We start from the raw sequence: 26,647 nt of genomic DNA on the forward strand, positions 1-26,647 counted from the left end.
TGGGAAGGGAAATATTTATGACAAATTATATGCTGTTAGCATTATACTGTAGAATCCTATGTCAGATGCTCCTTGATGATATAATTGACTAATTAAGATAATATCTTTCCATATCCTTAAGACTTGATCATCCTATCACTTAAATCAAAAAACATCTAAATTTATTTTGTACATTGGCAAATGCACAGTGTGGCTTTCTGTAGAATATACCTAGCATTAATTCAGGGCCAGAAGACTAGACACTGAATCTGCAACTTGTTCCCCTAATCAAGAAATTTGTCTAGAGGTAAAAATATATTCCAGGAGTAAAAATATATTAAACCAATTATCAAAAGTCATATTTAAAACTCTTTCATTTCATTATTTTCACAATATTATGTAAAACATTTCTGTCACATGATTACAGAATTAGAGAATCTGAGATTGGAAAAGACTTCAGCAGCCATATAGTCTAAAGAGCTCTTGCTCTTTGCTAAGGATGGAAATACCATGGCACATAATCGACCCAGAATCAGAAAGATCTGGGTTCATATCAAACCTGTGACACTGAGGGCTGTTTGAGCAAATCACTTAGGTTATCTGAGCCTACTTCTTTACCTGTAAAATGGGGAGGATCATGTTATAGTACCAACCTCATAGAATTTTTTATGATGCTCAAATGAGATAATGTATGTAAAATACTTTGAACTTTAAAGTTCTATATAAATATTAGTATTATTACAAGCTAGTTTTCCAATGACATCATGAGTTGATGGGCCAATACATTTGCCATAAATATTCAAGAACCCAGGGTTAACTCAAACTATAATAGGGTATCAGAGTTGAACTTTAGTGAAGGTAAAGAAATAACCTACCCTCACACAGATCTTTCAAAGAAATTGAAAGTACCTCCTCAACATGCAGATTTTTCTAGTTTCTTAGTTTTCTTGGCATTCACTTAAACTCAGGTAACCATTTGAAGTCTCCAGGTAATAAACAGTGAATTTTCCTTCAAGGTGAAAATGGACCTCGATCAATCAGCAAAAAGATGTTCATTAAATAACAACTATGTGTGATAGCACTGTGAGAGTTGCTAGGGGAAATATGAAATTTAGATAAGATGTATTTGGGGAATAAGATACAACCAAAGACTAGAATGGGGAGAAATTTGAGACACAAGACCAACCAGCAGTCTACTGCGATAATCCAGGCATAAGGTGACGAGGGCCTCCTCATAGTGGCAAGGAGAGGTTAGAGGAGAAAAATGGGCTTATTATGAGATGTTATGAAGATTTTTTTCAACAGATTGGATATGGGGGAGAGGGGGCTGATGAGAAACTGAGGAGGCAAGGATTATACATAGATTGATTGCAACCAAAACAAAAAGCAAAAATTGATAAGATTTATCCAATTCTTTATAAAGAAAGTTTTCCGACTATACAAATAGATTCCAGGTAAATACAGATAAGAATGACCAATGTCCTTTTGAAGAGATGTTACCAATTCAAAAATTTGACTTCATTACCCAGGAAGTCTTTGGAGTGAGGTATTAGGGAGAACATCTTGTTCTTTTTTCCCCAGTAATTGTAACAACCACTGCAAGCTCCTCTGACCTGAAACTGGTCTACTCAATAAAGTCCAACTCTTCCAACTCCCTATGTACTAGGAAACAGAATTTTTAAGACATATATTGGCATATAGAACAATAAGGACTAGGTATCAAAATATACATAAACTATCTGAGGAGCATTAATATGTTTGTTAACAACTCTTTGAAGCCCAATTCAAATATCACCTCCTCCATGAAGCCTCCATTACCCAGTTGGTAATGACCTTCCCCATCACACCTCATATTACAAGTTGCTTTATATCTCACTAATGTATATAATTGCATGAAAAGTGAATTATTGTTATCTCGTCTCCCTAATGGACTGTAAAGTTAATGGGCACATTATCTTATCTAAACTTTTGTATCTCTCCTAGAAGCAAACATAATGTTCAGGCACGTAGCTGTCACCTAATAGACGTTTTTGCAGATTGACTGAATTCCATTTACACATTAAGGATAATTCTCCTGTATTATCCGAAGATTTCAAATTGTTATGAGTTTCAGTGGTGTAAACATAAATAACAATAATGCACTTTTCGTGCAATTGTATCTATTAAGTGAGGTGCAAAGCAACATGTAACAAAAGGTCTAACATGGAAAGTGACTGTCAACCAGGTAAATCAATGAGATTTTTGAATCAGGCAAAATGGGATAAGGGAGGATATTCCAGGTGTGAGAAGTGATGTGGGGGGAAAAAAGCAAGTACAAAGGGTAGAGAGTCATCCTGATAGACTCCAGTTTAGAATACATGGAAGGTTACATTATGAAACAAGGCCATAAAGGTGTGATGGTGCCAAATTGTGAAGGGCCTTGAATGTCAGATAAAAGAGTTTGAACTTTACTCAGTAGGCAATAGGAAGCCACTGAAGATTTTTGAGCTGAGGACTGGCATGACCAGATCTATGAGAAAGGTAGTGGTATGAAAGGTGGTTTAAAGGAAGAAGTAGTGGGGGCGGGAATCAAGAAATTCAACTAATTCACACCTAATATGTGTCAAATACTGTTGTAGTCCCTGGGGATAAAAATACAAAGAATGAAATAATTCCTATTCAGAAGTGGTTGGGATAGTCAAGAAAGGCTTCATGAAAAAAATGGATGATACGTGAAAGGAGCCTTAAAGGAAGACAAAAGTGAAGAGAGAGTGCATTCCAGGAATGTGGGATGGCCAATACAAAGGCATTGAGACCTTGGAGATGGCATCCCCTGTATGAGGAACAGAAAGAAGGCCAATTTGGCTAGCTCACAGAGGGAGGGATGGAAGGTAATGTCCAATGAGGCTACAGAGGTTGGTGCCCGGTTATATAGGGCTTTAAAAGCAAAACAGAAGAGTTAATATTTTATGTTAGAATCAAAGGAAGCCACTGTCATTAATAGAGTAGGGAATCACAAGGTCCGAGCAGTCAATGGACAGATCTGCATTTAAGGAAGACCCACTAGGATTGCTTACTAACAAATAAGTAGCAAGGAGAACTAATACTTTGAGTGGTGGCAATGAGAGTACAGAATTGAGAATCATTTAAGAGAGAAATGGAACTTGCCACTTTTTCAATTTTTAAACAAAATAGTAGCATGCATGTATTACTAAATATATTATTAATTAATAGCATCAATATATTATACATAAAATATAATATTATTAAATATTAAATATATTAGAGACTAGTTTTATAAGTAGTACCTGTTCTTGACAGAAAGTTGATTTGAATTGGTTATTTTTACTTGTTTAATAGCTAATTATTATTATATAATTATTTTTATTACAGTATTATTATAGTTATTTTAAATAGTAAAATCACAGATCATATAGTAGCTAATTCATATAATAATTACCATGTGGTACTCTTTTGAATCATAATTTAATAAAAAATAGATTCAATATACAGCTATATTTGAATGGAAATTCTGCTTTGATCTAAGAATGCATTTTTCCTAATTCCTACAAATTGTTATAAGGAAAGACTTTATGAAATTATTTCTGGCTCTGAAAAGTTTTATGAGCACATGATACTTGAGAATAATTAGAAATTTGCAAATTTAAAAAAGTAACATCTCTCATATAAAACAACTTCATGTCTTCTGACACTTTCACCACCCTGGGACAGGCCCTCATCATCTCCACCTGGCCTACCTTTGTAAATTAGGGGCACATAACTATAGCAGTTGGATGCTTCCTGAGTTCCAGAAATTCAAAAATGTAGAGATTTGATCAGTTTCTCCTCCCCATTTTAATTCCTTCATTTGAGGCCAAATGCCTCTGAAATGGGTGAATATGTGGAATCCCTATATATACACAAAGGAACAGAAAAGGAAATACACAACACTTACGGTTCCAAAGGTTACTAATTAAAGAATATCTTTTACAGCCGGCTGGCGAGAGGAATGGGATGCTGCAGGATTCTAAAACCATATTCACACTGGGGTGATGATGTAGCAACTCCCCAGATCCAGTTCATGTGGTAGTTCCTCCAAGAATATGGTTTTGCAGATTTTGCTGAAGTATGTTAGAAATCCTTTCTCCTGTTGGGGGTTCCAGGATGGCAGTTGGTAAATTAAGGTGTTATCTCCTCCCTCTACTTCCAAATCTATCCTTTAGGTTATACGAGTTCAGTAATTGGGTGAGGGGCATTAGCATATGAGACTGGAACATTCTTTGAATTACTCAACATTCGCTAACAAGAGAGATATGGTGTCCAGGTGCCATGGGGCTGTGTAACCCCATTCTACATATTATTCAGATTATCTATTATGTTGTTATTGGATGAAGAGTGAAGAGAACTCATCTCATTCTATAAATGAAAGCAAAAAAGTAAGAGATAATTAACACTTAGAGTTTATATTCCAAATGTCAAGAAAATGACCTTGGATTGTTCTCTCAAGAGAGTCATCAAAGACTTTACAGATATTTAGGGTTCTCCCTATCCTGTTTTGGTCTTCTACATATGAAATACTAACTCAGATTCTACAACACAGACAGGAAAAAAACTCCTAATATACCACAATTCTAATAGGAATAAAGAGCCTCATTTATTAATTTAGCTATGTATAAATGTATGCATGCATATATATTCTATAGCAAACATTATTGGTCCATTTATAGCCCTCAGAATATGGAAAGATAGCATTTGCAGTCACAAAATTCTAAGCTGAAACACGAAATCCTTATAAGCATAATAAGGGGGGGAGTATAGAAATACAGAGATCAGATATTACAGAAAGAATTTCAGAAGTTAAAGTTTTATAATCGCTGACACACTGAGTTTTTAAGATTCCTGTGCCTCAGTTTCTTCTTCTGTAAAATGAGGGGGTTGGACTCTGACCTCTAAGGTCCATTTCAGCTCTAGATCTCTGATGCTAAGTACTGGATATCTGAGTTGTGTGGGTGAGACTGGAAGCTCCTGATGTTTAATAAAAAAAAAAAGGTAAGAATTGAGGAAAGTAGTTTATTTTACAGTGATTTTCAATAAACTAGATTCATTTACTTCTACTCAGTGATGAGAATTTAGATTCCAGGCCCCAAAGCCAATTTTGGCAAAAGGGCCCCCTTTCAATCCCCTTTTCCTCCAAAGAATACACACTTCAACTGTAAACTCTGGCGGAGAGAAGGTTCTAAAATATTACAGGGCTATATTATAGGCTTATTGTAGCATTAACTTACATTGAAATAGCAATTCCCTGAATGATGTCCTAATGGTATGAAGGAGTTAATGCAGCTTTCAGAGGAGCCTAACTTGCAGAATGAGAGTAGCTTAGGCACCGTGAAGATTTGGCTCAGTAGCACCTGTGAAACATGAGCTCAGATTAAATGTCCCTTAAAACAATACACTTGGGACCTGGCAGCTGGCAACAAATCTGATTCAGTTCTGTAATGTGGAGCTCAGAGCTAAGAGACCTCTGGTCCCCACAGTATCTTTAATACTACAGGGAGAGCCATAATAGCCTTATCGCAGTGAAAACACAAATGCTCTAATTCATGCAGGAGTTTATGACTGACACCCTGGTTTCATTCTGCTCACTTTTCATAGTACGGGAGAATCCATCCTACAGTCTCCTGATGCTGATGCCATCTACTTTCCTTCTCCAGCCCCTGCTTTATTTTCCTTCAAATTTCTGGATTCTTGTCTTTCTAAATTAGTCCTCTTTTGTTATTTTCACCTTTAGCATTTGTCCTAACCTTGTGACATGCATCTGTGTGGCCACAAAAATAAAACCCAGCAGGGGCAGCTAGGTGGCGCAGTAGATAAAGCTCCAGCTTTGGAGTTAGGAGTACCTTAGTTCAAATCTGGCCTCAGACACTTGACACTTACTAGCTGTGGGCAAGTCACTTAACCCTGATTGTCTCAGCCTGTCCCCCACCCCCCAAAAAAAGAAAACCCAGCACAACAAAACTGGTCAATGTGTCTGATCACCTGCAGTCAAGTCATAGTGTAAAAAGCATTGAGCTCAGAATTAAGAGGCCCATGTCTAAGTCTCAGCATTAGCTCTTGCTCGTTTCATGACTTTTATACAAGTTGCTAACTTTTTGAGCCACAGTTCCAACATCTGTAGAATGGTGCTAGTAATACTTGAGCTACCTGATTCACCTGATTGTAATCTTAGGCAAGTGACTTAACTTCTCGGAGACTCAGTTTCCTAGTCTGTAAAAATTAGGATAATAATTCATGTACTGCCTGCTTTATAGGTTGTTGTAAGGAAGGCACTTAGATAATCTAAAAATGCTGTAGAAATGTGAGCTGTTGTTTTAAACACCATGTCAACATTCAGTGTTGATAAGGTCATAGTCACTCCAGGTGCAGAAATGAAACCAATGGTAAAGGCTGGCTATGCTCAACCCCACCTACCAGTTTAAGTGTTGAAATTTTTTTTTTAAATCTAGGTCTCTCTAACTCACCAAGCTGCAAGTGCAGTGGGTACTCATGGGCCTGGTCCACTCTGATCAAGAAGGAAACTTTGACCTGCTCCATTTCTAACCTGGGCCAGTTCACCCCTCTTTAGGTAGATTGATGGTCCTTCAAGCCCTGGAGGCTCACCATATTGGTGCCAGACTTGATGAGGTCCTATAATCAGCTTGGCTTTGCTATAGCTTAGAATTCTCCAACTCAAGTAATCAACTGGGCTCTACAGTAGTAGGGCCTATAGACATGCAACACCAATCTCTGCTGGCTGTAGGCATTCTGACAAGCCAGCTAGAGATATAGATTTTATCTTCTCCCACTTTCTCTTCATTGACTAATGTGACTTGTCTCTACATTAGCTCATTTTCCTCTTCTTGGTGGGTTGCAAAGATAAGAAGAGCAGTGTCATACAACACATAAGCAGTCAGTTTTTTGCAACTAAAATTAGCATCATTTATTTCAGTTGAAACTATAATTAGATTCTCTTCTTTGTTTGAGGCTGTCTCCTGAATCCATAACAATTACGGTTTGATAAAAATCAGAATCTATTAAAATTTAGCCCAAAAAACTGGCGTCTCAAGAACCAACAGGCACTTAAACTTAATTTAAAAAAATTTATCTTCAGCAAAAATTAAATCCTATGGAATTATTTCCCTTTCCTTACCTATCTATAGGAGGGGAGGGAAAGGAAAGAAAAGAAGCATTTATTTCTTGCTATGTGCCAGGCACTATGCTAAGGGCTATATAAGTGTTATCTCATTTAATCCTCACAATAACCTTAGGAGGTAGGTGCTATTATTATCACTGTTTTACAGTTGAGGAAACTAACGCAAATAGTATATGAGTGACTTGCCCAGGATTATCCAGCGAGGAAGTGTCTGAGGCTGGATTTGAACTCGAGTTCCTGATTCCAGGACCAGTGCACCACTTAGCTGCCCCGTTATCTGTAGCTGATAACATCAAGCCTGTATGATTACTACCATTGCTGTTTCTCATAAGAGTCCTTCTAAAGACTTGTTTTCTTGTTTCTCTTAGCACTTTCCTATGCAGAATAAATGGTAATTAAAATGTGCAGGATGAAAAGATGGAGCAAACAGTGCTTGTACCACCGGGACCTGACAGCTTCAACTACTTCACCAGAGAGTCTCTTGCAGCTATCGAACAACGCATTGCAGAAGAAAAAGCTAAGAATCCAAAACCAGACAAGAAAGATGACGACGAAAACGGCCCAAAGCCAAATAGCGACTTGGAAGCTGGGAAGTCCCTTCCGTTCATTTATGGAGACATTCCACCTGGAATGGTGTCTGAGCCCTTGGAGGACCTGGACCCATATTATATCAATAAAAAAGTGAGTGTTCTTGACCACGCTTATTCTGAGATTACTAGCACAATGCATACTTGGGATTGTTAGAGCAACAACACATCAGCATGTTATTGACATGAGAACCATACTATGTTGCTGCTTAAGAAATGACACATGTTAGCATATTCATTAACAGTAGATAGGATTTATAGTGAAAGATGGAACTCTCCAAGATGCATTGTGATGGATACGTAAAATAAATACATAAAAAATATATTGCTTCAAACAGCAGGCAACATGACATATTAGGAATTCTCCCAACAGTTTAGTTCCTCTATGATTATCTGATATATTTTCTGTGTGCACAAATGTTGAAATCATTGCGAATTGTATTTTTAATAAATGTCAGTGTTATTTAGTTCTCAGCCTAAGACCTAGAGGGTTCTTCATTGTAATCAAATTACTTCAGCCCTTCAAGGGATCCATGATTTCATTCATGTGGATAGCTTCTCTGCTAATACAGGTTACATCCCCTTCTCATTTTAGTGAATAATTTAATGAGTTTCTGTAGCTAAAAGACAATCATGATGTGTTGGCTCCACATTGAGTGATGATCCTTTTAATTTGAGCTTGACTGGTTCTCAGATGACAGTGTATCCACAGACCCAGACCCAGAATGAAGTCTTCCTATCTTGATAGGACTGCCAAAAGCTTGCACCTCATTGGAAAGGCCCTTGAGAACTTAGTGTCACCCCCAACTATAATAAGGAAGAGACACTGAAGTAGGACATGAGGTTATATTGCATATAATCCACAAATTAGAATATTTCCTTCTTTTTCCCAGAGAGGCCTTATTTTACTTGACAAAATTCATGCCTATCTACAAAACACATGTCACTCAATCATAGAATGAACCTTCATGTACTCAAATGAAGTATCTGAAGGTGAAACCGAAAGATGGCTATAATCTCTTTCCGTTTATTGTTCTCAAGTAAATTGATTAATCAAACTAAGTTTTTGCTTTTTGTTTGTTTAGACCTGTGATTTCATTGGTATGGGTAGTTACCAATAAATAAGCTCTTTCTCCAGTGGAGATGAGCAAGCCCTTCACAACTCATAGTCTCAGAGTAGCCTAGAGCATTGACAAGTTAAGTAACTTGCTTAGGATCACATAGCCAGTACAAGTCAGAAGTAGGACCTGAACTCAGACAGGTTTTTTTCTGACTCAAAAGCCAGTCTTGACTCAATTGCATTCTGCTGCTCCTCAATCATATAGTCCTAGTAAATTTATTTATTTTTATGGTCTTTCATAAGGCATAGGACAGAGTAAGCAGTTATAAGCTACAAGTACAAGAAAGCAAATTAATTAATTAAGCAAATGAGGTTTTTCAGTTGTAGTCCACTCATGCCTTAAAATGCCTGAAAAAGCCTTGAAGAGCCTTGTTTTACATCCCACCCCATGTCGTGCATTGAGTAAATTCCTGCACACAGAGCCAAGTTATTGCTTTGGGCCTGTATCCTTTGAGGTCATTATGACTGTAGTACCTTAGGAGCTTAAGAGCTAACATCTCACTCACATTCAATTGGCAACTTTACCAAATATAAATATAAAGTCATATAGAATCAGGACTAGTTTAAATCAAGTACGTTTTTTGTTTTGTTTTTTTTTTGCCTTGAAGATTTTGCCATCAAGTAAAGGGATAATCATTGTCTGTAGTTTTTTATTTCTCTGTTTGCATGTTTGTAGTCTATTACTTTGCCATCAAGTCATGGTAGTTAAAAGCTTATCAATTTTATAACTCCACTCTTTTAGTCACTAGTATGGATATCTAATTTTATCATTAAAATTAATTTTTAGCAGTAAAGTTAATGTGGCCTCTAAAACCCGAAGTCCAAGTAATGTAAGTAGAGTTTCATGGGTATTTAGGTCCTAGGAGTAGTTAGAACTCAATATTAAATAATTAAATTCTGAACAATTAATTTTTTTAAAAAAGTTATATTTATTTAAATGTAGATTTAGATATTTCATACATGTACTCTATATATTTTCAGAAACCAGCTGTTCACTTTGTGTAGTGTGTTTTGTAATGAAAGTATATAAATAGTCTTTGTGGTTTGTGAGGCCCTTCTGTTTTCTCCAGCGCCCTGCTACTCACGAATCCCTGTTTCAGACCAATATAGTACGGTAAACATTATCCCTTTATTGTTCATTACAAACAATCTTGGACTCTCCAGTATTCCGGTATTTCACTGTATCTTTGTCATTTATGTGGGTACTCCCTCCAATAATAGGACAAGAAATCCATCTATGACTACCCTGCCTATGTAACTATTGTTCATATCCTTCTATAAATCCTTGTCAAGAATGTCACCCAATAGTCTGGAAGCCCTCCTCATATTTTCTTACCATGGAATGGATACCAGTGGAGCAATTGGTCTGTTCACCACTTATTCCTCACTTTTGCTACGTGACTTGCCTCAACTATCTAAAAAAAATTAGAAACACCATTGCCCAAAACAGCAGAAGAAAATTGGCACTCAGCCTATGCAATGTTCCCAAGATTATATAACAACAAATTAACATTTAGGAAGGAACAAATTCATCCTTGTGGATAATTTAGAAACTGAATTCACTCCATGAAATATTCCTTTTAAGGAACTTTTTCAGGTGGATATATGTTGCTGTATTGAGAGGAAATACTCAATGATGATGCATATGGCAATAGGCAGACTTAAAAGCCCTGAAGAAAGTCTCAGACTTTCTAGAATGTTTAGGATTTTAAGATCATTTGGCTATCCAGCCTGAATCTGTTACTGGAACTTTTCCTACGTTAGATTAGCATCATTTTTTCAATTCCCTCTAGTTTTGTCTATAGGTACACACTTTGTGAACAATTAATAAAAAACCAGGAAAGTAGTTGATCAAAATGATAGAGAAAATATGTTTGGAAATATGTAATTATGGTGTTGATATGATATTTTACATCTTAAAATCCTTATGTAACTAGAATGATATGCACAGCTCATCTAAAATACAACAATATACCTATGGTTCATGTAGGTAAGTTTATGTTATGTCGCTAAATAAAGTTAACATTTGCGTCTTCTTCCTATAACATTTTCGCCTGTGATAATATTCCTTGAATTTTTATTTGCCAATCTCTATGTCACTCTTGGGTTGTTTTACAAATGGAGTTATTTCATTACAAAAAAAAACCCTACCTTAAATGCCCAAATTATTTGTTTTTATTAAAGTTGGAATCTTGACAGTATCTTAACCTTTAGAAGTTAATTACATTTTTTTTTGATGAGTAATGTCTTTTGGGTGATGGGTATCTGAAATTGCCTGCATGCATTTTTTTTATTAAAACCAAGCAGTAGGCACAGATTGTCCTTCAGGCTTTTCATCACCTGTTTAGCTGAAGGGTTAAGAATGGTAGAGCTTAGGACCAAAGAAAATGGTACTGTTTCTTATGTTCTCAGCTAGTGCTGACGTTAGGGGAAATCATCTTCAGAGTGAGGGAGGCAGAACTGGGACCAAAGGGACACAGTTCTATGTAAGTATCAGGAAGGCTGTGTTGCTTTCTCCAAGACCACAGTGCTAAAATGAATAGTGTCATTGACCTCATCACATTGAATTGGGCTCATTCCTGATACTATTCTGAATGAGAAAAAGTAGCTGTATCCTAGACATCATTGCAGAATTCAACATGCATCATCTGATGATAAAGTATGCTTTGTAGCTGAGGAATTTAAATGGATGGGATCAAGACAAATCACACTGGAATATTTGTGATGTTCCACAATCTGTGTGAGTGAGTTTACAAATAGATTACTATTGCCAGTGTGTAACATGTGCCTATCTCTTTTTAAATTGTGTAAATTATGCGTTTCACCCCAAAAAAATATCATTACCATTGCTAAAATGGTTTAAGCCACCTTCAGTGAGACTGCAATGGCGCCTGGACTTGGTAGAGATTTTTTTTCTTGCACATTCTTACCAGAAGGAACCCTGGGAACCTACCTGATCCACAAAGGGTTTAGGATTTGAAAAGCACAAAGTAAGAACAATGTCCTAAAATAAGGGCCAGAAGGCAGTGATACCAAAAAAGGATTCTATGCCCTGTTAGAATTAATCCAGTGATACTTAGAACTTAGTGTTGAACTACATTTTCTTTTATGCTAAATAGGACACATTTTAGCTGGTGCACATATTTTTTCTAGTGGCAATGTTTCCATCGCTCTTCTGTGATTGAAAATTTGATTTTTTTAACTTTTGATTTTCAGTGAATTTCTTCACCTGCTTCTGTTTGTTAGAAAATTTTCTTTTTTTTCCCTCTCTTTTCATATACTTCTGGAAATTATAGATGAAGCATTAATTCCATGAAAGGAAATAAATTTTAGTAATATGTCATTTTATGAGGAAGAGAATAAAATGCCTGAAGTCTACAATTTCTTTAAAATGAGCAAGGTTGTAACAATATTTAGAAATTTTCCCATTCATATTAAATTATATTATTCTCTTTGTTGTAGGGTAAATGATTTCCCTTAGTGTTTTATATAAACATCTTTTTTTGGCCTTTTTATCAGTGAATTTGCAGAGGCACACATTTTACGTTTAACAGTAGGTAGAGGAAAAACAGTATAACCAGACAGACTTTTTAAAGTGAATTCAGAGTAGCAATTCTGCCATGCTGCTTCTTGTAGTTCAATTTTTTTTTCATTCCCAGTAGGATTTCAATAGCTTCTTTTGTTATTTTTTTATTATTCCCTTGAGAAAATTATTTAATGAAGCAGGAAAAGAACAGAACAAGGGGCTCCATCCAAGATCAGACAAGGAAGGGATAAGCAGGTTTTTCTATCTTCCAATGGCAGTTCTTTTATTGCCTCATTAGGGTTCTCATTAGGGTTTTCCTAGACTGTTTGGGCAACCAAACATATTTAATCTCTTGTGCCTAATTTTCATTTTGGAGATGTTTAAGAGGTCACAGGGATCAAAGAAAGTGTCTCATCCTTCATCTTGTTGGTAAATGACTAAGTAATCTTATTACCACAGAAAATTCTAAGGAAAAAAATCCACTCCTTGAAATCCCACAACTATGAGGAACTTCAAAAGAATGCAATTCTTAGCATTGTGATATAATGTCCCTAACATATATATGTGTATATACATATATATACACACATATACACACACACACACATATATATGTATATATATGTGTATATATGTATATATATATATATATATATATGTATATACATATATATATATGGATTAAAACACCCTTTGCTAAAACAGTTTAAAAAAAAAAACCAAGGAGTAGCCTTTTGCCAGGGCTTCTCTATATTATGCTAGTGGGGGAGGAGGGCAGGAGTATCAGGTGATTCCACTGCAACAATTAAGACAATTATTGATTGTTTCCCTTTGTGGCTCTGGTGAGTCCTGAAGGAGTGTGCCTGAAAAAACAATGTCAGAATGGCTCTAAAAGAGATGCTTGTAAATTTTCTGCTGTTGTCAGTTCACCCTTGAAGGAACACTTTTGCCATTAGTGTGGTGATATCACATTGGCCTATCTGCACCCTAACACTTAACACAGTCCCTGTGGCCTCTATTATAGTTCAAGATCACTCTTTGGTAGAACTTCATGATTCCTAGAAAAGACTGAAATTAAATAATGAATTGTTGCAGATAGTGCAACATCCAGAATGTGATTGTATTTACCTTGTATTTCCTCCCATATATCTGGATGCAAAGGGTCAAGACAAGTCTTGAGGCTTCACGTCATAAGTATTCAGTATGATTGATTCAACATGGAATGGATATTCTCAGATGAGAATCCTAGGAAGTCTCTGGCTAGTCTTCTCCAACAATCCAAGTCAGAACAGCCTCAGTAATACACTCTACTCTTTCAGCATGATTTTTCACTTTGTGAGGTCCAGAGACATAATGGTCTAAGTAAAAGTAAATAAGAAGTAAAAAAGTTTCCATCAACAAATTCCTTAAATTCAACTGAAGTAAATGAAAACCCACAATTAGAAAAGTGAGTTTTCTGACAAGTTCTGTGTTACAGACAACTGGCCCATAGCTATGATTATTGCGGCAGAAATATGAAATGAAATTAAGAGAATTCCTAGTGATTTTGAGGAGAAAAATAAAAAATTTCTGCCCCTGGAATGGTTCTGAAAAAATCAGTATGTATTCTTGGCTAAAACTTCTTAGTATATGAAAACAGGCCCTTTTGGAAGTAATTCCAAGTAGCCTATATACTATACTGTATTTCATTACAGTTTATTCAAATACCATAATCAAATTTGGGCCACCACAAGGAGATTTTTATAAACAAGTATAGGCAAAAGATAAGGTGATCATTACCTTCTGTCTTAACTCTGAACCTTACATCTATTACCTCTCTGTCAAGAAGTAGTAGAATATTTTTCATAGGTTTTTAGGAGTTATGGATGGTCATTATTTTGATCATAGTTTTTATAGCTTTCAAAATTGTTTTTACAATGTTGTGATATGAATTGTTCTCCTGGTTTTGCTCATTTCATTCTTCATCAGTTTATAAAAATCCTGCAAATTGTTCATTTTTCATAATATTGATGTTAGAATATAATTTGTTCTTCTCATCCTGCTTACTTCATTCTGAATGAGTTCACGTGCCTTTTCATGTCTCTTTGAAATCATCTGTTTTCTCATTTCTTGCAGCACAATCGTGTTGCATCACACTCATATACCACAACTTATTTAGTCATTCCTAAATGGATGGGAATTCTTTTAGTTTCCAGTTTTTTTACCACCACAAAAAGAGCTGCTATAAACATTTTTATACATAAAGGACTTTTTTCCCGTTTGCTGTCTTTTGGCTATAGGTCTGTCAGTGGCATAGCTGGGGCAAAGAATATGCACTGTTGAGTAACTTTTTGGGTATAATTCCAAATTGATTTCTAGATTGGTTAAACCTAATCCCAGGTCTGCCAACAGTGCATCAATGTGCCTGTTGTTTTCCCATAGTTCCTCCAATATTTATTTCCACTTCCCCTTTTTTTTAGCATCTTTGCCATTCTTAAGCATGTGAAATAAAATCTTTGAATTGCTCTAATTTGTATTTCTTTTTTAGTTATATGGATCATCTTTTAATATGACTATAAATAGCTCATTTCTTTGCTAGAGAGTGGACTGTTCATATACTTTGACTATTAATCAATTGGGGAATGGCTTTTATTCTTACAAATTTGAATCAGTTCTTTATATTTTTTGGAAATGAGGTATTTGAGAAATTTGAGGCAAAGCTTTTTCCCAGTTAATTGTTTCTCCTCTAATCTTAGCTTTATTGGATTTACTTGTGCAAAACTTTTTAATTTTTTGTGATCAAAATTATCAAATTTGTGTTTTGTGATTCTTTTTATCCCTTGTTTGGTCAGAAGTCTTTCCCCTCTCCATAGATCTAATAGATAAATATTTTCCATGTTTCTCAAATTTATTTATGGTTTAGCCTTTTATATTTAGGTCATGAACAGATTTAGGAGTTTATCTCCAAATGTGAGATGACCTTGTCAAATAGAATGATACTGACTTCCTCTTAAAAGATCCAGTTCTTTAGTCAGTAAGTATTTATTAAACACCTACTATGTGCAGGCACTAATGAGGATTGGGAAAGTCTTCTTATAGAAAATGGGATTTTTAAATGAGACTTGAAGGAAGCCAGGGTATCCAGCAGGCAGAGATGAGGAAGGAGAGAATTCCAAGCAGGGGGAAGAGCCAGTGAAAATGCATGGAGTCTGGAGTATCTTATGAGAAGACGGCAAGGAGGTCAGTGTTACTGGGTTATAGAGTGTGTGGCAAAGGAATGAGGGCTTAGAAAAATTAGAACACCTTAGGAAGCCTGTGGACAAATTTTGATATCCAGGCTATTCTAATGATATAAATGTATTGGATGATACTTTTTAGTGGGACAGATCCTTTCCTTCCTAAGGCTTTTTTTGCACTGTCTCCTTTCAATGACTGGACACTTCCAAAAGGACAAAACACTAAGAGAAGTTCCAGTGGAATAAAAATAGAAACATTCTACTGCCTCATCTTTTGGCACATTCAACACACAATACAATATTTTATCTTAGTCCTGGAATTGAGGCCCTCATTTTAATTAAACAAGAATGAATATCTAATTTTTAGATCATTGTACATTTTCCTCTCTTCTGGCCTGGCTTTGATAGTAATTCAGTACTACCAGCAGAAGGTAGACAAGTACAGTTTGGGTGAAAAATAGTCATTCAAAAGAACATACCTCTTATACCTATATAAGGGGCTGAAGTACTGCCCATATTTAAAAAAGGGAACCAATCATCCTAGAAACTATAAATCTAAAAAATTACTATTTCCAATGCAGAAAGGATCCTGGAAAAAAATCACAACCTAATCATTTTCTGAAAACATAGAAAAAGAAAAAAGTACTAGGTGGTAACCTAGTTTTGAAAAGACTAAATATAGAAGTAAAGAAAAATAGATTTTAAGAAATAAATCCTACCAAAATAAAAATGTAATGCCATAGATAGAGCATCAGATTTAAATTGAGGACTTAAATTCAAACATTGTCTCTGTCATCTAACTAGATGGCCAAGTGAATAGAGCATTGAGGCCTGGAATTAGGAAGGCATGAATTCAGATGTGGCCTTAGACTTTTACTAGCTGTGTGACCCTGGACAAGTCACTTAACTTCTGTCTGCCAAAGTTTCCTTGGATGTAAAATGGGGATAATAATAGCACTTAATCCCCAGAGTTCTTATGAAGATCAAATAGAATAATATTTGTAAAGTGCCTAGCATATGATGTTTAATAAAGGCATATTTCCTTCCTTCCTTGGGCCAGCCATTCGCCCTCCCTAAGCCTCAGTTTCCTCATTTGTAAAATGAGGAGAGAGACTTTAGTCTCCTTCCAGATTTAAATATATAATCCCATGATAGTGATCTGATCTCATTTTTTGATTTATTGACAAGCCAGGTAGATGTAGGGGGAGGTTCTAGTTAAATAAAACAAAACAAAAATCATATTAATAAATTTTTTATTCTGTCCTCTGTACATAATTATCAACATTCAAAATACGCAAATGGATTGATGATCTCATTAATTTGGATAGTCCCTCCAAAAATGATAGTTTAAACCCATACATTCTTCCTCATCCTGTGCAGCTCATGTCCACTTCCTCTTCCATAAGCTTGCCACAGAAGGTCTACCCTCTGCACTGGAGGCATCCTCATTTTCTCCTGAAATCATCAGGTTGGCAGCACTGAAGCTGTCCACCAGCCGTTGCTCATACATTTCTCCAATAAAACAAGCATTTATCAAACACCTACTATGTGCCAGGCACTGTGCTAATCACTCTACAAAAATTATCTCATTAGATCCTCACAACAACCCTGCTAGATAGGTGCTATTATTACCCCCATTTTGCTATTGAGGAAACTGAGGTTAGGTGACTTGCTAAGGGTCATGAAGTTAGTAAGTGTCTGAGGCTGAATTTGAACTCAGGTCTCCCTAACTCTAGGCCCAGAACTGTATTCATTACACCACTTAGCTGTCCCTAAAAATCCTTTACTCAGATTTTCTTTGAAGTTTCTTTTTTTCTTATGCACTGCATATGTTCACACCTACCACAAACTTCTCCATTGCTCTCTATGTAAAATTTATTTTAAATTCTTTAGAGACTATAGTGTTCTATGAATCATAGCCACATAACAATGCCAAGATGATTTGGTATCAGAAGACCAGTTTTTTGTTTCTGGAAGAAGTTGGGAACCATTAAAGGATAATTATTGATAAATTGGGGAAATATTTGAACCTCACATCTTTTAAATGGGACCCCCATACATACAATGGACAGCCTACTTTAAAAGATGATGTAATCCTAAATGGTATAGTTCAGTGGAAAGAGAAAACAGATGTGAGCAGGAACAATGTGCATCTGTGGCTTATTAGGAAGTTTGAGCTGGGGAGCAGAGGAAGGCTACTGTCATATACAATAATTTACCCCCGTATACCACCTACTCTTTCCTTAATTTCAGGCATTTTGTTTAATTTGCTCATTATCTGATTTTATTGACAGTTGCTTTGGTCTAGAACCATTGAGTCTCCCTACCTCCTTGGATCTTACTTACTCAAATCTGTACATACTAACACAAGGTACAAAAACATCTTGTTTGTGTTTGTCCATCATAAAAACAGGCTATGTTGCCATTGACCTTTCTTTTTGGCTTGAACTCTTCCCTGTGGCATCATGCCCCAAGAGGTGTGTACCAGACCTTAGAAAATTACCAGCAGGTTGTGGCTAAAGGAAGCAGGACAGAAGTAGGGTTGGTTTTTAAATAGGTAGACATTTTAGTAGAAAGATGTTATACTTTCTATTGTCCTTTCACCTCTGATTTTGGCCACATTCTGGCAGATAAAACTTGCTTTATTTAATACATATCCTTGAAATGTTTCATGTAAAATTTTGTGAATCTAGTTATGTTTCAAAGATACTACAGTACTTTGCAATCTGAAATACTGCTGTAAATCCAGGAATTTGAATAAAGACACAAATTGGTATGTTCTTTAAGTCTGAATTTCATATATCAGACTTAGAGCTCGGTACATCTGTATTGGTATTTTATCATATGCTTAGAGCTAAAAGAGACTTTAGATATCATCTAGTCCAATGTTATCATTTTACACAGGTAGAAACTAAGGCCCTGAGAAGATGAAGTGGTTTGCCCAAATAAGTTGCAGAGGAAGGATTTGAACTGAGGGGACCTCTGGCCCCCTAATCCAGAGTTTGACTCAACTCAACCTCTCTCTGTTTATACCACAGTAAAATCTCAGATCAAGAAGGCAGTCCAGCACTACATAAAGAACCCTATCCGAGGACCTGAGTTCAACTTGTACTTCGAAAACTTATTACTTGTGTGACCAAGATCACCATTTAACTTCCTTGGACTTCCATCTGTCACCAAGGAACCTTCCTTGGATCTTATCTGTAAACTGAGAGAGTCTTTAGAGTCCTTTCTATCACTAGGGCTAAGATCTTAACCTTCTCTTGTATGAGCCTTTCCTTCCTAATAGAATGGAGAGTCTGAAAAATCTTAAACAGTATATGAGATCTCTATATAATTTCCCTTTCATTTTTTCTTCTTATTACCTCCACCATACTTCTTTGAAGAAATCAATGCCTAGAACTTCCAAGGAGCAGGCCCAGAGGCAAGCAATCCAGAGGCAAGGACTTAGCAGTTCTTACCATTTGCAAATTGAGTTTTTGGTTTCTGAAAACCAAACACAACCATTGTGTAAACAAAGCATCAAGGCTTAGGAGCATTGATGAAATAATAGGAAAAAAATAGATTTTTATTGTTGAGTCTTTTCAGTCATGTCTGACTCTTCATGACCCCATTTGGATTTGCTTTGCAAAGATACTGGAGTCATTTTGCCATTTCCTTCTCCAGCTCATTTTACAAATGAGCAGCTGAGGCAGAGTTAAGTGACTTGCCCAGGGTCACACAGATAGTAAGGGTATAAGGCCAAATTTGAATTCATGAAGATAGGTCTTTTTGATTCCAAGCTCGGTGCTGTATCCACTGCACCACCAAACTGTGCCCTCCCACAAGTGGATTATGTGTTACAAAATTGTTGAATGTAATTTGTACTTAAAATTTAAGAAATTCTCTGACAAATTCCACTGATGCAAGATTTTGTAAATTAGGTGGCTGTACGATAAAGGGAACATCTTGGGGGCATTACTACAAAGAGACAAAATGAGTCCTTAAACAACATTATAATTACTGGTATAGAACTTTGCAAATTACATTTGTATGATATTTTAGGGCTGAGAAAATATTTGCCTCATAGCAACACAGTGAAGTAGGTAAGGTAGGTGCTATTGCAGGCCTTCTTTTTTATACTTATGCCCCTAACTCAAACCTCCCTCCCTAACATCATCCCTTCCCTCAGGAGAGGACATTACACACTCTTTTACCAAGGAATTCAAAGCCATCCACCAGGACAGGTTCATCTCCTCCACTCAAACCATAAAGCAGTTCCACATCCTCCCCTACTCTTACCTGCTTTGCCCTTCTCCTTGCCAAGACTAATTACTCTACTTGTGTCTTCCACCTTTTCTATGAGCTTACCTTATGTACTACTCCCTCTCTCTTATTTTGAGTTTCTGCCTATTTACAGACTACTTCCCTGCCTGCTACTACTCCCATCCCTACTACTAGAAACAATAATAGTAATAATTATGAAAGGTAAGGTCATTACTGCCTGAAATTACAGAAAGGTCCTTGTTAAAGAACACAGACATTGATCAATTTAGATTTTGCAAGGGAAGTAATAGAAACTGTACAACACAGCACAGCAGGTTGCAAAAATTTCTAACCTTCTGGAATTTATAAAGATACCACCAAGTGGCCAAAATTGTATATGAAAATTATGTATAATGAAGACTTCACATCCTTCATAAACTAACAGATAACAAATCCCCGTACTATAAAAGCAAGTCCCACAATGTCTTGTGATTTCAACAAATAAACTGGAACATTATCACAGATAAAACTGTTGCCTGTGATTGCCTGTAACAATTCCCCAAAACCATTTTTAAACATTTTAAATAGATGTTGATTTAGGAAATATGCATACCCTTCAAACTACACAGAAGAAAAAACTCTCAAAATACAGAAACTTGGTGAAAGAAATTAAAATCTGATCATCGTATCTGCTACTAGAGTTATCCCAAAGATGATTTCAGTGAGCCTAAAGAAGATGAGTTTAACATTAAAATACTTTTATTATTCAGTTGCAAAAACTATGGCCAATTCTAATAACCTGGATGGTTCTAACTGCTTCCCAATTGGTAACAAGGAGGGTAAATTATTTTGCTTAAGTCATGTAAGTAGTAAAGTGAGATTTGAACCCAGACCCTCTGAATCTAGAAACAGTGCTCTTTCTGCTGTACTGGGCACCCTCTCTGATCTAAGAATTTATTGTACCATAAATTGAGTCTAATTTCTTTTCCTCTCTAATCCATTCTCCTCAAAGCTGCCAAAAATAGTCTTCCTAAGGCAGTCTGATCACGTCATTCCCTTGCTCTAAAACTTCCAGTGGTTCCCTGCTGCCTCTAGTATTAAAGGCAAACACCTCAGCCAAGCCTTTAAAGATCTCCCCAGTCTTGCCCTGCTCTCTCTTTCAAGACTCATTACATGTGGCTCCATTTCACACACTCTGTGTTCTAGCCATTCTGGCTAGAACTGGACATTCCATTTCCTGACTTCAGAGATTCACTCAGCCTAATCCTCATGTCTGGGATGTACTCTCCTCATCTCCCGCTATCCAAATCCTTCACTTCCTTCAAGGCTTAGCTCAGAGGCCACCTTCTCCATGAAACTTTCCCTACATCAACCCAGGCTCTAGTAAGTATATTCCCTCCTTCAGTTGCCTTGAATCATTCCTGCATTTATACATATTATTTCTATATTCTATAATAGTCTCTTGAGAGCAGTAAAGTAGTACAGTGGATAGAGTGCCTCTCCTGGAGTTAGGAAGACCCATCTTCCTGAGTTCAAATCTAGCTTCAGACACTTTGTAGCCCTGGGAAAATCACTTATCTCTGTTTGCCTCAGTTTCCTTATCTGTAAGATCAGCTGGAGAAGGAAATGGCAAACTACTCTAATAATTTGCCAGAAAAAAAAACCAAACGGGGTAACACAGTCAGATGTGACTGGAAAACAACTGAACAAACAGTCTCTTCAGATTTCTCACTAATTAAAGCTGTCTTAACTTTCCCTCTCTTTTCCCTCCCCTTGCCCAATAATTCTGAATTAGGCTTTTTACTACACTTACTTTTAAATAAGGGAAACACTGAGAGCTGGATCTAATAATTGAAAAATGATTAGAAGTCCTAACATGTTTCAGCTAAGTCTAGCCTACACCAGATTTTTTGTTATTTTGTTTTATTTTTTCTGAGTCTGTGTTCCCAAACTCCCATGGGCAAAGGCATTGTCATCAGCACTAAACAGCACAAGTCTGTTCATGTGGCTTACTGCACAATGATCTTGAAAGGCATTTTGGAGACAGAAGTAGTGAATGAAAAAGGTAAAAAAGAGAGAGAAAAAATACTCACAGCTATAAGTTGTGGTTACAGTCATGCACAAATATCAAATTTCTTCTGCTCTAAATAGCATTTGTTTAAGCTTTATTTTTTATAATTTCATTACTAAAAAAGAAAATGGGAAATAAATGTACAGTGAAGGACTGGATTTAGAGCTTATCTATCTTTACTGAGTAAGTTTAGCCCTTAGTGTTGAATTATTTGTCCAGTAGATACTCAGTAAATGTTTAGGGGTGATTCTGTCCTTATTTAGAAAATGTTAGAGGAGCAGGGGAAGGGAGATGGAGAGGGAAAGGGGAGGAGAACAGTAAATCAGTGAGCTGAACCCTTTCTCAAAGAAGCCCTTGAAAAGGATTAAAAGAAGGAAATATGTAAAGTCAATAGGCTCTGTCCAAAAGAGATACTATCCCATAAAAAACAAAGCAACTTATGTAAATATACACTTTAAAAGACTAGAAGAGAAAGATTTTAGCCTCCTTGTCTCCAACCATGACCTCTGGGGTACACTTTTGAAGGCTGGGTAAAATAAATAGAACTAAAATATAATATTCCCAGTGCTTAGCACAGTGCCGATACATGTAGGTGCTTAATAAATGCTTATTGATGATTCTATTTTTTTGATGACTCAATTTTTTAAGCTTCTTTTCAACTCTAAAATGCTACGAATATCTATTATTATACCCCTTCTCCAAAAGAGGCCCTTTGTGGAGACAAAGGTTTTTTCATCCCCAGTGCCTCTGTCTGAAGATTAAGGGTAGGGTGTTTAGGAAAAAGAAGGAACACAATTTTGGATCTACATATTACCTCTTTGTTTTTATCTGTTCAAGGTTTATCGTTCAAATAAAGCATAATTTGTGAAAATCCATTTCATCCACTTTCATTGAGAGCACACAGAACATGCATGCAAGGTAGCACAGCTTGGGGTATTGGGTTATCCTCATGTATTCTTAAAGACTTTGAGCTTTCCTTCTCTGCTGCATAAGCACTGCATGAAATGGGGAGTCAGATGGGATTAGAATTTTGTCAGCTAACTCAGAAATCCAAATACAAAACTCAGCACTCCAGGACATCTGACACTCTCCAGGGAACTTTGGTTCCAGAAATCGATGATTGGATTGCACCCATCTAAGTGAAGAGGGGGTTTTGCTGTTTTATTCTGCAACACATCAAGATAATATTTGTTTCATAAGCATTGATGGCAGAATTCATCTCAGGGTAAAAATAGTTCTTGTTCTATTGAAAATTCTTTGCAATTATTTCTTATGTCTGAATGGTGAAATTTGGTACCACAATAGAAAGTAAATTTTATGTGAAAGATTTTTTAAATAATTATCAAAGCCTGTACATATTTAAGAACTTCATTTCTCTTCCATACACATTTACCATCCTAGCACCGAGTTTGCTTGATCTCTACAGATTTCTTATGTGTTAGGATAGGATGAAAGAAAAAAAAAGCTACTACCTTCAAAATCAAGTGTAAACATACTACAGGGAAGCAGCAGGTAAGTGGGGCTGTCAGATTTCTTCTTTAAGTTAAAAGTTAATGGCTTTATATTCATAATTCATATGCAAAATTCATATGCTTTATATTGGCTTATCCTGCAGAATGAAGATAAATCATGATGGCAAACTTAGGATGTTCAATTTAATTTTTTAATTGCTTATACTTTGATACTCTCCTGTTGTGTTCCTTTCTTTACAGACTTTTATAGTATTGAATAAAGGGAAGGCAATCTTCCGATTCAGTGCCACTTCTGCCCTGTACATTTTAACTCCCTTCAATCCTCTTAGGAAAATAGCTATTAAGATTTTGGTACATTCATATCCTTTTTCAATGTGTGGATTTCCAATGTCGCTCCCTGACATCTGCTCTTTGTAGATGTGTTTTTAAATAGTTCACAAAAAAGTTTGGGAGAAGTTCTCATCATTTTGTGTTGCTTGATATATTCGACTCTTTGCCTTCCAAAAACCAGTGGGTTCCAAATTTAGTCAGTCACATAAATGCCATAGAAATAAACAGAATCACTAGAAATTATTTAGACATTTGACCTCATAGACTTACAATAATATGTGGTGTTCAGAAATTGTGACTTCTAAGCCAAAAGATTTTGTTTGTTTGTTGTGGAACTAGACCTGTTATAGGCCAAATCCCACCTTTGTCATTTATTACCTATATGACCTTGAACATGTTACATAACCTCTCCAATCCTCAGTTTCCTCATTTGTAAAATAAAAATTGAACCAGGTGAACTTCCAGCTCTAGAAATTGCCAGGATGGAAATCCCTTAGACTGAAATCCATTGATAAGCTATACCTCAGTAGTTTTCACGCTTAATCTATAGTATGGGGTTACCTGGGGCACTGAGGGGTAAAATGACTGTGCTCATAGTCTCTTAGGTATTAGTTCCAGAGGTAAAACTTGAACTCAGATCTTTCTGACTGCAGTACTGACTGACTCTCCAGACACTTCTCAGAGTTTGCCAGCACAAATTTTATGCAAGATTATGCTGTCTGTACTGCCTTTGTAGGACGTTCGTCATTGCTGTACAAAGTTTGCCTTGGCAAACTTTCTTATACAGTGTCCTAAAGGTCTTTGTGCAATTTTAAGCTGCTTTGGACTTCTAAAGCTTTTTAATAAGAGCCCTTCCACTCCTATGGGAAAACTCATTCTCTCTAGTGATGAACATTTGTCTGACAATGACTCAGTTATCAGTAATTTGGGTGCTTAATTTGTTAATATAGAATTATAATAACTTAAAACTGGGAGAAACTTTAGAGGTCAAGTTTCTGTATGTATTTTTTTCAAGCAATAACTAAAAATAAAATATCCACATAATTTTTAAAAAAGAAATATTTAAAAATAAAATTTGTCACAGCTCATCCATCAATATTAAGTGGCTTTCTAGGACTCAGTTTCTATATCTGTAAAAAGTGAGGGCATTATATTAAATGACCTCTGAAGTCATATCTCCAAATCTATCATCCCATAGTATTCATATTAAACATTCAATTTCATTTCAAAACTTATGGCTGTGTGATTTTATTGGTTACATAAATGTATATTTCATGAGACTACTAAAATAACTCTAAAATTGTGAAGATCACAGAGGGGGATCTAGATGCAAACGTAAGATTTGTCTTTTACTAATTCAGCTCTTGGCGCCATCATGTGGCCGTTTTCTAAAAATTCTCTTTTTCTCTAGGAAAAAAAAAAGAAAGAGAAACAAAATGGTAGGGAAAGAGTATTGGTCCAGGAATCAGCAGGCCTAGGTTTTAGTCCAGACTCTGACACTAACTAGCTCTATGACAACAAGCAAATTATTCATTCTTTTCTTGATTTTAGTTTCCTTTAAAATATGATCACTTGTTTTAATCTTAGACTAAATGATCTCTAGACTTCCTGTCAGCCCTCTGATTCCATGTTAAATTTTTGTTGCCTTCATGTTATTATTCTAAGGGTAGATGACCATAAATATAGCACAATTGGATATGACTGAAATATGGGCTACCATTCCTTTAGTTGATTCTGTCGTTAGCCTTCTGTTTTCTGGGCACACACTCATTTCCATGGCTTCAACCTCCATTTATTTGCATATGACTCTCACATCTGTGTATCTCCAGCACTGATCTTTCCTCCGAACTGTATTTCCAAGTTCCTACAAAGCCTCTTCACCTATATGTCCCACCAACATCACAAGCTCAATATCAATTAATAAGCATGTATTAAGCATCTTTTATGTGCCCAACACTGTGTTAGGCACTGGGGATACAAACACAAAAGTGAAACATGTCTTACCTTGTCCCCCTAAACCTGATGCTTCTCCTTCTGACTTTAATATTTCTATCAGTGACTACTACTCACTCAGTCAGTGATGTTTGAAACATTCTTGTTTATGATCAACCATCAAGTTAGGTCTACTCTATCTCTGCAACATCTTTCATATTCATTCTCTCCTCTTTATTTCTACTTCTACCAGCAAAGTACAAGCCTTCATTATAAACTACTTGGATTATTGTAGCTCTTTCCTGCACCCTTCCTCCCAATCTTAACATACATCTTAACATATCAATTGTCCATATGAATAGATAGGGACATGTCCCTTTTCTGTTTAAAAAAAAAAAGTCAATGCCCTATTGCTTCCTGAACAAAATTCAAATTGCTTCCTAACATTTAAAGCCCATCATAATCTAGCATCATCCTAACTTTTTTTTTTACCTCATTGAGGTTTATTACTCTACTCAATGAACTCTGCTTTGACAAAGCTCAACTACTTGTGTCCCCCAAATATGCCTTGCATTTTCCTATTTCTGTATCTTTTTCTCTTTCTTTGCCTGTTTGCCTTTTCTATTCCTACCCATCCTTTAAAACCCAGCTCAAGTGCCATCCCTTCCATTAGGCCTGCCTGTAGGTCCCTTTCAGACCTCACACAGCACTTTGTATTATACCTCTAAGATGCACTTCTGATATATTATTGTGTGTTGTTGTTGTTATTATTATTGTCTATGTGTCTTATCCCCCTATGAGAACATAGGCTCCTTGAGGATAGGGAAGCTCTTTTACATAAACTTTATATTTCCCCTTGCACCTAAAACAATGTTCTACACACAGTTGGCACTTAAGAAATATTTATTGTGGGACAGCTAAGTGGAGCAGTGGATAGAGCACCGGGCCTGAAGTCAGGAGGACCTGAGTTCAAATTCGGCCTCAGACCAAACATTTGACACT

At 36.2% G+C, this 26,647-nt stretch overlaps 1 protein-coding gene across 1 annotated transcript in view; it reads left to right on the plus strand.

The window, feature by feature from the left end:
* Positions 1 to 26,647, plus strand: part of LOC110211523 (sodium channel protein type 1 subunit alpha) — a 207,507-nt gene that overhangs the window by 64,105 nt on the left and 116,755 nt on the right. Inside the window, exons 3-4 of the mRNA XM_020990890.2 lie at positions 7,516 to 7,828; positions 23,624 to 23,742. Coding sequence (XP_020846549.1) covers positions 7,565 to 7,828; positions 23,624 to 23,742 — 383 coding nt within the window. The 5' untranslated portion in view covers positions 7,516 to 7,564. The remainder of the gene's footprint in view (positions 1 to 7,515; positions 7,829 to 23,623; positions 23,743 to 26,647) is intronic.

This window comes from Phascolarctos cinereus, unplaced genomic scaffold (assembly GCF_003287225.1).
Source record: "Phascolarctos cinereus isolate Bilbo 61053 unplaced genomic scaffold, phaCin_HiC Scaffold_726;HRSCAF=1367, whole genome shotgun sequence".
NCBI lineage: Eukaryota > Metazoa > Chordata > Mammalia > Diprotodontia > Phascolarctidae > Phascolarctos > Phascolarctos cinereus.